The 12830-nt window shown below is 41.7% G+C and overlaps 1 protein-coding gene across 9 annotated transcripts in view; it reads right to left on the bottom strand.

Moving 5' to 3' along the window:
* The window catches only part of N4BP2 (NEDD4 binding protein 2), a 46408-nt gene that overhangs the window by 23734 nt on the left and 9844 nt on the right, over nucleotides 1–12830 (bottom strand). For 3 of the 9 annotated variants that reach the window (XM_087875443.1, XM_034424801.3, XM_034424804.3), the window contains exons 3-7: nucleotides 10255–11431; nucleotides 5425–5552; nucleotides 3338–3426; nucleotides 2167–2243; nucleotides 1227–1385 (exon numbers count right to left, since the gene is read on the bottom strand). In XM_087875443.1, the coding sequence (XP_087731569.1) occupies nucleotides 1227–1385; nucleotides 2167–2243; nucleotides 3338–3426; nucleotides 5425–5552; nucleotides 10255–11431 (1630 nt within the window). Of the gene's footprint in view, nucleotides 1–1226; nucleotides 1386–2166; nucleotides 2244–3337; nucleotides 3427–5424; nucleotides 5553–10254; nucleotides 11432–11551; nucleotides 11637–12830 lie in introns of all 9 variants that reach the window. The other 6 variants (XM_034424805.3, XM_087875442.1, XM_087875445.1 and 3 more) reach the window with 5 other exon arrangements.

The following is a 12830-nucleotide window of genomic DNA, read 5'->3' as shown; positions in this document are numbered from 1 at the left end:
TTTACTTCTGCTAAAACAATTTTAGGACGTTACCTAAAACAGCATAAGTATACAGAAAGAAGATAAAGTGTGTTAAAGGAGTGGCTGCTGAAAATGCAAAACTATTTTCCTTGAACAAAAGAGGACTTTTGTTGAAATGAAGACTGGATGCTTAAGGAATTGCTTAATATTAAGAGAGAGAGAGATATATAGCTGGCTTTTTCTCTTAACATTTCATTAAGACTCTAAAACCAAATGGAAGATACTGCATTTGCTTTGAGCTGGTGGACAAAAAAAACCTCCCAAAGTATCAATATAATGATATGACTATTTCAGCAGAAATAGTCATATCTTTATATTATCTACTGAAATAAATAGGGAGGTCTACCCAGATGAAGAAATTCACATTAGCATTATGCATGCTATTCTATATATATATATTTTCTTATTAAAATCTGTCACCGGGTGCGGAGATGGTCCACAACTTTTGCATTTATCTTCACAGAATACTATACGTTTCCTACCGTGCTAGTGTGGCAAACCAGCTTGAGCTCCGTTTTGCTGTCGGAAAAGTGGCAAATCTCCAGGAAACACGAAATATCAAGGCAAATTATGTCCTTTCTATTTTTCTTGGTTTTATTGAAACTGTTCGGAGAATGCCCCGCCTAAGGAACTCTCACAGATGTCCTCGCACAGCCTGATATGGGGATGACAAACTCAAATTTCGTTGAGGGCCGCATCAGGGTTGTCTTTGACCTTGGGGGGCAGGGGTGTGGCCAGGATGGGCATGGCCAGCTCGGACGTCACTCATTACGGGGATGCCTGTGGAGGCCCAAGTGCGCGGCCCTCCCGAGCTCCGTTTTTGCTGGCAGAGGGCTGCAGGAGGCCATCACAGCTGAAAACGGAGCTTGGGAGGGCCACATGCGGCCCTCCCTAGCTTCATTTTCACTAGCAGAGGCACCGCGGGCTGATCCTTTGCTGTTTCCAGGGCAGCCCGGTGGATCAGATCTGAGCACCCCGCGGGTCACATCCGCCTGCAAGCCTTAAGTTTGACACCCCTGTTCTAGCATGAACGCTAGATGCTGCATTAGATAACTGTACCAAATACTACTCTCTTCTTCTATCACTCTTGATGTGACCCAGTTGGATCATGAAATGTCTTCAAGAAGACTATCAAGGTCCGAGAGGACCCGACAATAAGCTTCGTACTTTAAACAGCAAGCTTAAAACATCTGTAGACAGTTTACCCCTGCCTTTTCTCGCGATGAAGAACTTCACCACAGATTTCACGCGTCCTCCTGCCATCTGAGATTGAAGAATTCAAAATTGAATTAGCAGTCAGGCAATGTTCATATCGTTCCAACATTCTTTTGATCTTTTCTTTAGATACACCGTGAACATTTCGCCTAAATATCGGAAAGAACAAAACACTTGATAGGGCTACCACCACAAAACAAGGCATTGCTGCATGCAACTTTAACATAGTTGAGAGAAAGTCTTTAAAAATTAACTACGAATTAAAAATTTAAAAATTTACTGTTTCATGCTGATCTGCAGCTCGCGAACATTACCTAATTCTTCTCATACTCTGGTCTAAACAAGGGACTTTTCCTTAAAGACTTAGGTAGATTACTTTGAAAGCCCTTCCAAGATTGCAGGGAATTATAATTCTTTTTATATATATATATATATATATATATATATATATATATATATATATATATACCATAAGGAGCCTATTTATTGACTTATTTTAAAGGTGAAAAGAAAAGGACAGCTCTAAATCATCACGTTTTATATCAGTGAGGAAACAATTAGTCCACAGGAAGACTAGCTGTCCTCAAATTTTGTTAATGTCAGCTTAAAAATATTTATATCCTCTTGACGGTTTAAATGAATGCCTTCACTCAAAGGAAGGTGGTATTTCTGAGGTAAAAACAAATATTGAGAAAATAAAGCTGCCATTCCTAAGTATTCCATGAAATCTTATAAACACCAATAAAATCTAAAAAAGAAAAAAGAAAAAAGAATAGCGCTGCAGAAATATAGATAATTTGAAGGCAGGCTGGGTAGAAGCTTTCTGCAAGCAAGTGAACTGATTCCTAACTGAGATATGTTTATTATTTATTTCTCATTGATGTTACGCATGTAATGCTGTTACAGAAGTACTACTGTTGCTATTATTACCTTTCCAATTCCTTTGGTTTAAACTTCCACCATGTGTCCGGTTCACGAAATACAACTTTGTATTTGTGTTGCTGTGACTGAAGAAAAACGTAAAAAAAATAAATAAAATAAAAATCACCATTCTAGTTGATTTTGTAATAGCTTTGTACTATGTCGTATCAACTTTGTTAACTTTCAAGACTTTTTCCCACTATGTATTCAATATGGACCATGATTAATATATATGCTTATATTAATGTATAAGATCAGGGATGGCCAAACTTAGCAACTTTGAGACTTGTGGGACTTCAACTCCCAGGATTCCCCAGGCAGCATGTCTGGCTGAAGAATTCTGGGAAGTTAAAGTCCACAAGTCTTAAAGTTACCAAGTTTGGGGACCTCTGTATAAGATTAATATATTATACATACATAATGTATATGTATATATATGTGTGTGTGTGTGTTTGTGTATATATCTCATATGTATATGTATGTACATGTGTAAGGTATGTGTACACACACACACTTTTGAAAGCAGGCATCAGAATTTTATTTTTTAATGTGTGCCAGTGTGTTCACAGAAAAAAAGTGACAATAAAGCTTATCTCATCTCATCTTCTAACAAATGAACAGCTAAATATTGCCAAACTAGGTAACATCGTCAATGCTAGAAGGGAGTGAGGTTTGTGAAATGTAGTAGTAGAACTAGGATGATGACCGTAGGGTCCTTGGTGCTCTCTGACCTTGGTTATTTTCTTGCAGACGTTTCATGACCCAGCTAAGTAACGTCATCAGTGCTAGAAGGGAGTGGGATTTGGTAACAGGTATTTTAGTGTAGCATCTAATACTGATGATGTTACCTAGTTTGGTAATGAAATGTCTGCCAGAAAACCACCAAGCTCAGAAAGCACCAAGGACTCCATAATATTACATTATTGGTGTACACCTACAGGATATAGTTAAAAAAAAATTCAAAATGGCTGCCATAAAATCACAATAAAAGCTCTATTTGATTTTTTTTTTTAAATGCAGAGATTATTTGTGCAGACCACCGATGGCCCTATTATGGCCACCATCTTGATTTTTTTAAACCGCACCCTCTGAAGCACGCTGCTATATACCACCCACTCATTTATCTATAAATAAAACAATATTCAGCATAATAACACTAAAAAAAATATGGAATACTGACCAAAGCAATGTAAGGCTTCATTTCCCAAGCCTGTGTGTTTGTATTGTCTATGATTATAGGAGTGATCCTTTTCTCAAAGGCTTCTTTGGCTGACAAATAAATTGAGAGAAAAAAAAAACACCTAATGGTTAACTAACCAACGGTTTCTATTACCATTACTTAATAGAAAATAAAAGATGTATGATGTTCTTCTCAGATCATCTGTTTTGAATTCTCCAACTTCTCTGGTTTTGAAAGTAATCGCAGTAATTTCAAATGTAGACAAAAGGGGTAAAAAGAACCCAAATATATAACGTAATTCATGATGTGTGCAATAATGCACATGGCTATAACACACTGTACATGTTGAACTAAAACTCCAGGACATTTAAAAAGAAACTCTAGATTCCCTCAAGCAACACTTCTTTTATTTATTTCGTAAATTTATGGGCTGCCTATCTCTTATACATATGACACCAACAAAAATGACCCAAAATTAGCAGCCAAGACGACTCACAGCCAAGACAAGTCATGCTTGACGGCAAAGCCAGGTTTTTTTGTGCCTTGTGAAAGACCAGAAGGGTTAAGGCAAGTCTAATTTAATAAATAAATTTAATAAATAAATAAATAAATTTGGGGTAGGCTGTGGAATAATGTTCCAGAAGGCTGGTACCATGGGGGAAAAAAAAAGAAAGACTCCTGAATTCCAACAGATAACACTCTGCAGAGTTCCTTGCACTGAGCTTGGTGATTTTCTTACAGATGTTTCTTTACTAAAGTCCCGTGTTTCTCCCAAATTAGGCTCTGAAATAAGCACTAGGGCTTATTTTCGGAGGGGGGGTTTAATTTTTTTTTAAGATGCCCCTTGTGCCCCACACAGGCTTACGTAAGGTCCCCTGCAATCACACCATCCATGCCCTGACACCTGCCTGCCTTGTGGCCGGCAACAGCATATTGCTGGGCCTCCTGCTCCATTGTAGCCACAAGCAAGCAGAAGTGGACTGTCGGCCACATGGGCTCCCGCTGCGGCGAGGCAGTTGTCGTGGCGTGCATGGCCTGGCTGCGGGGGCCCTGAGGTAAGCCGTTGTACGCATGGGGCAGCTCCACCCCCCCTTTTGACTCACCTCGTGTTAGAAGAACCGTGAGCAACCAGACGGAATGGGGAGCCGGCTGCACAGGCACTTAAGTAGGGCTTATTTTGTGTGTGGTTGGGGTAGGGTTTATATTGGGCGCATGTGCAAAAACATGCTAGGTCTTATTTTCATGGAAAAATGGTAGGTAACATTGTCAGTGCTAGATGACACCCTCCTGCAGACAGGACCCTCTTGTCATATCTAACAGAATGAGTAGACACCACCTTATGGTCCCATAAGTAAGTCCCAAAGGTGTTTTTTTCAAGAGGCAACTGTATTTTCTTTGAAGATGTTTCACTTCTCATCCAAGAAGCTTCTTCGGCTCTGACTGGATGGTGGAGAATGGAAGGATTCACCATTGAGTCAGAGCTGAAGAAGCTTCTTGGATGAGAAGCGAAATGTCTTCAAAAAGAAAAAACAGGAAAGTCCAGTTGCCTCCTGAAAAAAGCATCTTTGGGACAACCTGGATGGCTGAGAATCTCCATAGACGTCCCGTAAGTAACCAACATTCTTCCCACCCTCCACCATAATACCAGTAGCTTGAATTCCACCCGGAAACATCCTGCTAACCAATGTAACTCATGTGTCACATGTGCTGAATGACTGGCACTCATAATTGTCTGTACCTCCATATTGTGCACCAACTGAAACTTCCAAATGCTCCTCAAGGGGCAGTTTTTCCTTACTTTAATATATTTGTTAGTTCAGTTCCATATATGATTCATCGGGGAGGGGTTTTTTCAACTGATTAGGGGGGCACAGGGCAGAAAATGTGTATTTTATCTAAAACGGTCTAATTTTGCAGATGTTTAATATGCGCCTACTTCAAAGACAATCAGCATCAATCCCGACAGAAATGTCCCTCTAGGACTAGCAAAACGTATTCATTTTACCGTATTTATTTATCAAATTCATATTTGCACTTCTAAAGCAAATTCTAAAGCAATTGAAGCGTCTGCTGCATTGAATTCTTACCACGTTTCCAATTCCACTCGTGCGCGTCTGCTAAACAGTCAGCATCAAACTGGTACTGCCCGTTCTTTTGATAAAAATAGTCATCTGTGCTAAGAATGATCCCACAAGGGTTATCCTCAAGCAAAACCCTGTGAAAAATGATAAACACAGCTCTCATCTTTTTTTCCCCCAACACATTCTTCTGATCTTCTACAAATCACGATGAAAATAAACCTGGGTATCGTTCATCCTTGTGACACTCACTATTCAGATCTTTCAGAAAATAACTACAATAATCTGTGAGAGTCTTTTGATATAGTAAGAGAAGCCATACATTCACAGGCTGTCATATACTGGGATTATATTGGCTGTAATTTATCATTTATTTATTTATTACATTTCTACACTGCCCGTCTTATCTAAGTGATTGTGAGCGGTTTACAATAAAAACATAAAAAGTAATATCAAGGAATAGAATAGAGTTGGAAGGGACCTTGGAGGTCTTCTAGTCCAACTCCCTGCTTGGGCAGGAAACCCTACAGCACTTCAGACAAATGGTTATCCAACATCTTCTTTAAAAACTTCCAGTGTTGGAGCATTTACAATTTCTGGTGGCAAGTTGTTCCACTGATTAATTGTTCTCACTGTCAGGAAATTCCTCCTTAGTTCTAAGTTGCTTCTCTCCTTGATTAGTTTCCACCCGTTGCTTCTTGTCCTGCCCTCAGGTGCTTTGGAGAATAAGTTGACCCTCTCTTCATTGTGTCAACCCTTGAGATATTGGAAGACTGCTATCATGTCACCCCTAGTCCTTCTTTTCATCAAACTTATTGTTGTTTTTGTTAGTAGTGAAGTCAGGTCCGACCCATTGTGACCCCATGGACCACGTTCCTCCAGGCCTTCCTGCCCTCTATCATCCCCCGGAATCCATTTAATCTCACACCAACTGCTTCCATGACTCCATCCAGCCACCTCATTTTCTGTTGTCCCCTTCTTCTTTTGCCCTCAGTCTTTCTGAGCATTAGGCTCTTCTCCAGGAAGTCCTTCCTTCTCATTAGGTGGCCAAAGGAATTGAGTTTCCTCTTCAGGATCTGGCCTTCTAAAGAGCATTCAGGGTTGATCTCCTCTAGGACTGACCGGTTGGATGGCCTTGCAATCCAAGGGACTTGCAGGAGTCTTCTCCAGCACCAGAGTTCAAAGGCCTCCATTCTTTGGCCTTCTCAGCCTTCCTTATGGTCCAACTTTCACAGCCAGACATTGTAACTCGGAAAACCATATCCATGACTATACGCACTTTAGTTGGCAGGGTGATGTCTCTGCTTTTTAGCATGCTGTCTAGATTTGCCATAGCTTTCCTCCCCAGGAGCAAGCGTCTTTTTATTTATTTATTTATTTATTTATTACACAACACAATATAACAAACACAAAACACAAGCATCTTTTAATTTCTTGCCTGTAGTCCCCATCTGCAGTGATCTTTCCTCAAGCCCAGGAAAATAAAATCTGACACTACCTCCATTTCTTTCCCATCTATTTGCCAGGAATTGAGAGGGCCGGATGCCATGATCTTAGTTTTCTTAATGTTGAGTTTCAAGCCAACTTTTGCACTCTCCTTCACCCGCATCAAGAGGCTCTTTAGTTCCTCTTCACTTTCTGCCATTAGAGTGGTATCATCCGCATATTTATTTTATTTTATTTTAATTTATTTTTATATGCCGCCCTTCTCCGGAGACTCAGGGCGGCTTACAATGCATTAAGCAATAGCCTTCATCCTTTTGTATATTTTTATACAAAGCCAGCTTATTGCCCCCACAAACCGGGTCCTCATTTTACCCACCTTAGAAAGGATGGAAGGCCGAGTCGACCTTGAGCCTGGGGAGAATTGAACTCGCAGTAATTGCAGGCAGCTGGATGTTAAATGCTGCCTTAGTAGGAGGCATTAGCCTCCTACGCCACTCAGGCTCAGTCTGAGGTTGTTGATATTTCTCCCGGCAATCTTAATTCCAATTTGTGATTCATCTAGCCTCGATTTTCTCATGATGTGCTCTGCATATAAGTTAAATAGGCAGGGCGACAGTATACAGCCTTGCTGGATTCCTTTCCCAATTTTGAACCAATCAGTGGTTCCGTGTCCAGTTTTCACTCTTGCTTCTTGATCCGCATATAGGTCTCTCAAGAGACAAATAAGATGGTCTGGTACTCCCATCTCTTTAAGAACTTGCCACAATTTGTTGTGATCCACACAATCAAAGGCTTTAGCATAGTCAATGAAGCAGAAGTAGATGTTTTTCTAGTTTTCATCAAACTAGACGTACCCAGTTCCTATAATCGTTCTTCATACGTTTTAGCCTCCAGACCCCTAATCATCTTTGTTGCTCTTCTCTGCACTCTTTGTAGAGTCTCAACATCTTTTTTTACATCGTGGTGACGAAAACGGGATGCAGTATTCTAAGTGTGGCCTTATCAAGACATTATGAAGTGGTATTAAGACTTCTCGTGATCTTGATTCTATTCCTTCTGTTAATGCAATACCCAGAGATATGCATCTGAATATCAGGAGCATATTGAGGATACCTCATGACGGATGATTGCAGCCAGCAGCTTTGTGTAAATGCTAATAAGGAGCGAGGACAGCCACACAGCACCCCTACAAAGAGGGGCCATGGGCTGAACCGACTGCTCCTTACCTGCATCGACTGGGATCGGTCCTGGACTAAAGACATACCGTATTTTTCGGAGTATAAGACGCAGCTTAGTTTTTGGGGAGGAAAATAGGGAAAAAAAAAAATCTGCCTACCAGGTATTCATCTGGCTAGCGTCCTTAGTCTGGTCAGCTTCAGTACATTAGTTTGCTGGTTTTTTATTCCCCTGCTTGGGGAATAAAAAAAAACAGCTTCTAAGGCACAGCTGAGAGGAAGCAGCAATGAGAAAAGCAGGCAAAGCTTTTCACTCGGCTAGCGCCTAGTTAGGGCTGAAAAAAAAAGCTTCTAAAGAACAGCTGAGAGTCGGAGCAAAGCTTGGAGATGGCTAGCGGGAGCAGGCAAAGCTGGGAAATTGCTTCACTCGCTAGCGCCTCGTTAGCATGTCGTTAGGGCTGAAAAAAAGCTTCAAAAAAGCTACATTCAGAGTATAAGACGCACCCAAATTTTCAGCCTCTTTTAGGGGGGAAAAAGGTGTGTCTTATACTCCGAAAAATACGGTAAATCAAATATTGTGCCTCTCCCCCTCACTATCCAGGCCTGAAACCTGCCTGAAAGGAGCCCAGTTATGACTAGGGGTTCCTCCATCCACTCTGGTGCTGCAGATACCCTACGAACAACTCAGGGGGTCACGCCTGGCTGTCATCACGTCACAGACAAACTAAAAGACCTCCATCCTTGCAAAAGATGGCCAGGAAATCCAGCAATAATTTTAAAATTGAACGCTTTGCGTTAACAGCCCACGCTTCTTGTTTGGAGAGTTAATCACGAGCTGAAGGGGAGCCCTGGCTTCTACATCGAGTAAAGGAATAGGTAAGAGCTATGAGTTGGTCTGCAATGCAGGTAGTTCTTGACTTGAGACCACACTTGGGCCCAACATTTCTGTTGCGAAGTGAGACATTTCTTAAGTGAGTTTTGTGAGGCAAAACTCATAAAAAACTTTCTTGTTACAGTTGTTAAGTGAATCTCTGTAGTTGTTAACTTATTAACGGGGTTGTTAAGCGGATCTGGCTTCCCCATTGACTTTGCTTGTCAGAAGTCGCAAAAGGGGATCACATGACCCTATGACCCTGCAACCGTCTAAGTACAAGCCAGTTGCCAAGTATCCAGATTTTGATAGCCATAGAGCTTAGACTTATATACCGCTTCACAGCGTTTTACAGCTCTCTCTAAGCGGCTTATAGAGTCAGCCTCTTGCCCACAGCAATCTGGGGCCTCATTTTAATGACCTCAGAAGGATGGAAAGCTGAGTCAACCTTGAGCTGGTCAGGATCGAACTGCTGGCAGTCGGCAGAATTAGCCTGCAATATTACATTCTAACCACTGGGAGGGAGGGAGGGAGGAAGGAAGGGGAGTGGAGGAGAAAAGAGAAGGAAGGAAGGAAGGAAGGGGAATGGAGGAGAAATGAGGAGGGAGAGAGGGAAGGAAGGAAGGAAGGAAGGAAGGAAGGAAGGAAGGAAGGAAGGAAGGAAGGGCAATAGCACTTAGACTTATATACTGCTTCGGTGTTTACAGTCCTTTCTATGAGGTTTACAGCCTCTTGCCCCCAACAATCTGGGTCCTCATTTTACCGACCTCAGAAGGATGGAAGGCTGAGTCAACCTTGAGCCGGTCAGGATCGAACTGCTGGCAGTTAGCAGAATTAGCCTGCAATATTACATTCTAACCACTGGGAGGGAGGGAGGGAGGAAGGAAGGGGAATGGAGGAGAAATGAGGAGGGAGGGAGGGAGGGAGGAAGGGAAGGAAGGAAGGAAGGAAGGGCAATAGCACTTAGACTTATATACTGCTTCAGTGTTTACAGTCCTCTCTATGAGGTTTACAGCCTCTTGCCCCCAACAATCTGAGTCCTCATTTTACCGACCTCAGAAGGATGGAAGGCTGAGTCAACCAGGATCGAACTGCTGGCGGTGGGCCGAATCAGCCTGCAATATTGTATTCTAACCACTGCATCCATCACGGCTCTTGATCACATGACCACGGAGAGACTGCAACGGTCGTGCGAAAAATGGTCATGAAGTCACTACTTTTTCAGGACGACCTGCATACGGTCGGAAGGGAATCTGGCTCACTGACAGAATGTAATGATGCGCCTGTGTGTGAGCAAGAAAAAGAGAGCAACGTCCTATTTCTGAATCTTTTGTACGTCGAACCTACCTTGCCAAATAGGATTTGCCCGATCCTGGAAGCCCTCGGAGGAGAACCAGAACGTAACCGGCGAAGGTCTTCCTGTTCATTATGTGACCACCAGGCAGTTGTTGGACTTGAGGAAAATGATGTCTTTGTCGCCCGTTTTTATTCCCACATCTCTTTGGCACAGGAGAGAGGCTCTCCCAGGATTTTGCAACTTCCGGAGAGCAAAATGTCTTTCCTTGACTCTTACAATCTGAAGCCGGTCTCCATTTCCCAGGACTCATTGCGATGGGAGTCACAAAGCTATGATTTCTACATTGGGATTCGAAAGCTGGATAAAAATTGAGCTCCTGGGGATATTTCTGAAACAGAGAAAACGGTGAACTCCACGTTCGCCGAGAAGGATCGGTCTCCTTCGTCAAAGGTGCCGATTTCAAACCGGATCCTGCGCACAGGTCAGGAACGCAAAATTGTTTCAGGTTATTATAGAGAGTCACTACGTTTTCTTGCTCTTCAGCCACCTGCGAAGAAGCGTGAGGACTAGAAAAGGCATTTGTCTCTATTTTTGCAAAAACCTGATGGCGTTGAGTGGTCAGGGTGCTGACCGCTGTAAAGTCAAATAAAACATTGTGCATTTGATTTGGCTCAGTGTAAGCCTCTGCCTTGTCGGCGAATGTCACAATTTCCGAAACGGCACCACTGTCGAGGACCACTTCTGGCAAACTGTAATTCTCTGGGTTTGGTGTCAAAATATCCTTTGTCTCAGCCTCCGATATGGATGTTGACTCCGCTGCTTCATTATAACTTGGCTTCAGGGTGGTGAACCAGTTTTCTATTGCTGTTCCATTGGATTTTAGACATAATTCAGTGCAATTGGAATCAGTGTGGTCCGGAGCCAGTGTCAGGCTACCTGAGAGCTGATCGTTTTCTGATTCCTTTGCTTCACTTTTTCGACTGCATTCCTCAAGAGAATTCTCTATCAAGAGTGCCAGTTCTTCGGATGACAAGGACGGCTGTGATTCTTTGCCACACTTCACAACTGCGGTAGCATCGTTGCCCTCAAGTTCGCGAGTACTACAGCTTGAGTTATTTTCACCAACTAGCAATGCGGACAGGGAATCAAAACCTGAGACTTTCGATGAACATATTGTATCCTTGGCCGCTGTGGACAATTCCAGTAGATAATCCATAGTCTCTTCCACTAGTAAAGACAAAGAAAGGACACAATTACTTTACTAAATTTATTCCCCGTATTCTGCACACCAACTTCAGTAGCACCGCAGAAATAAATGAGGCAGTGAGTTTTCATTTTAAAGATTACCTGAGTCTCCATCCGTCTTGCAGCCACCTTTGCCTTCTCTTCAAAAAAAGACTGATTAAAGGACGCTCTTCACAGATGCAGCTCCCTAGGGGCCAAAGAGCAGTGCCTTGAACTAACAGGGAGAACTGCAAGCAAGCAATTTTTTTAAAAAAAATAATGCTTGATCTAAATATTGCATCTACATTTAAACATGAATTTTGAGTTATGGGCGCAAAACCATTTGTTAGGTGCAACTTGAAAAGAAAATTGCAACTCGGGAGCATATTATCATACGTGGTTGTCATTTATAGAAGCAAAAAATTATTGGATTATTATACAGACATGGTTAGAGGAAATGTTACACCAGCGTATAGAATTAAAACCCGAGATTTTTCTATTGGGTATTTTACCAGAGAGATATAGTAAAGAAGATATGTATTTAATTATACACATAATAACAGCAGCAGCAAGAATTGTATTTGCACAAAATTGGAAGGTAGAAAAAATCCCATCAGAAGGTGAAGTAATAAAGAAGATTTTAGATTGCACAGAAATGAACAGATTAACATTAAGAATAAAAGATAAAGAGGAATCGGTGTATTTCAAGACAGGGGGACGATTTTATGTATGGTTAGAAAAGAAATATGAATAAAAGATGACAGATGAATAAATTAGACAATGTAAAGGTAAATGAGAGAGAAGACAAAAAGAAATAGAAACTCAGATGACACTTGTGTAAATGGACAAGGGTGGGGGGGAAAGGAAAAAATGTTACTACATAAATGTACAATCATGATGATATATATGTAATTGGTAAAATAGAAAAGAAATTGAAAAGAAAGCATATATTAATAGAAAAGCAGGGCTGCTCGGATACCAATAGGGAAAATATTGGACAACAAAGGAGAGAGAAAGACCCTTCTCCACAACAGACAAAGAAAGAGAACAACAAACGAAGCAACATTGTCATTCCATACGTTGCAGGAATATCTAAAAATCTCCGGAGGATTTTCAACCAACACAACATACATACACACTTTAAACCCAAGAATACACACTAAGGCTGAAGCTTGTCCGCCCCAAAGATACAACACCCTGATACAAACTCAGCAATGTGGTATATGCAGTACAATGCAATGAGACACGTGCAGATCCTGTACGCTGGGGAAACAAAACCACCACTTCCCAAGCGCATGGCACAACGTGGGAGATCAAAGCCATCAGGACAAGATTCAATGGTCCAGTTGCATTTGAAAGACAAAGGTCACTCTTCCGAAGACAGCAATAGATAGGGAGGACC

This window comes from Pantherophis guttatus, chromosome 8 (assembly GCF_059756535.1).
Source record: "Pantherophis guttatus breed Tessera chromosome 8, ASM5975653v1, whole genome shotgun sequence".
Classification (NCBI taxonomy): Eukaryota; Metazoa; Chordata; class Lepidosauria; order Squamata; family Colubridae; genus Pantherophis; species Pantherophis guttatus.
The sequence above is the reverse complement of the archived record's forward strand: the minus strand, read 5'-3'. Positions and strand labels throughout refer to the sequence as shown.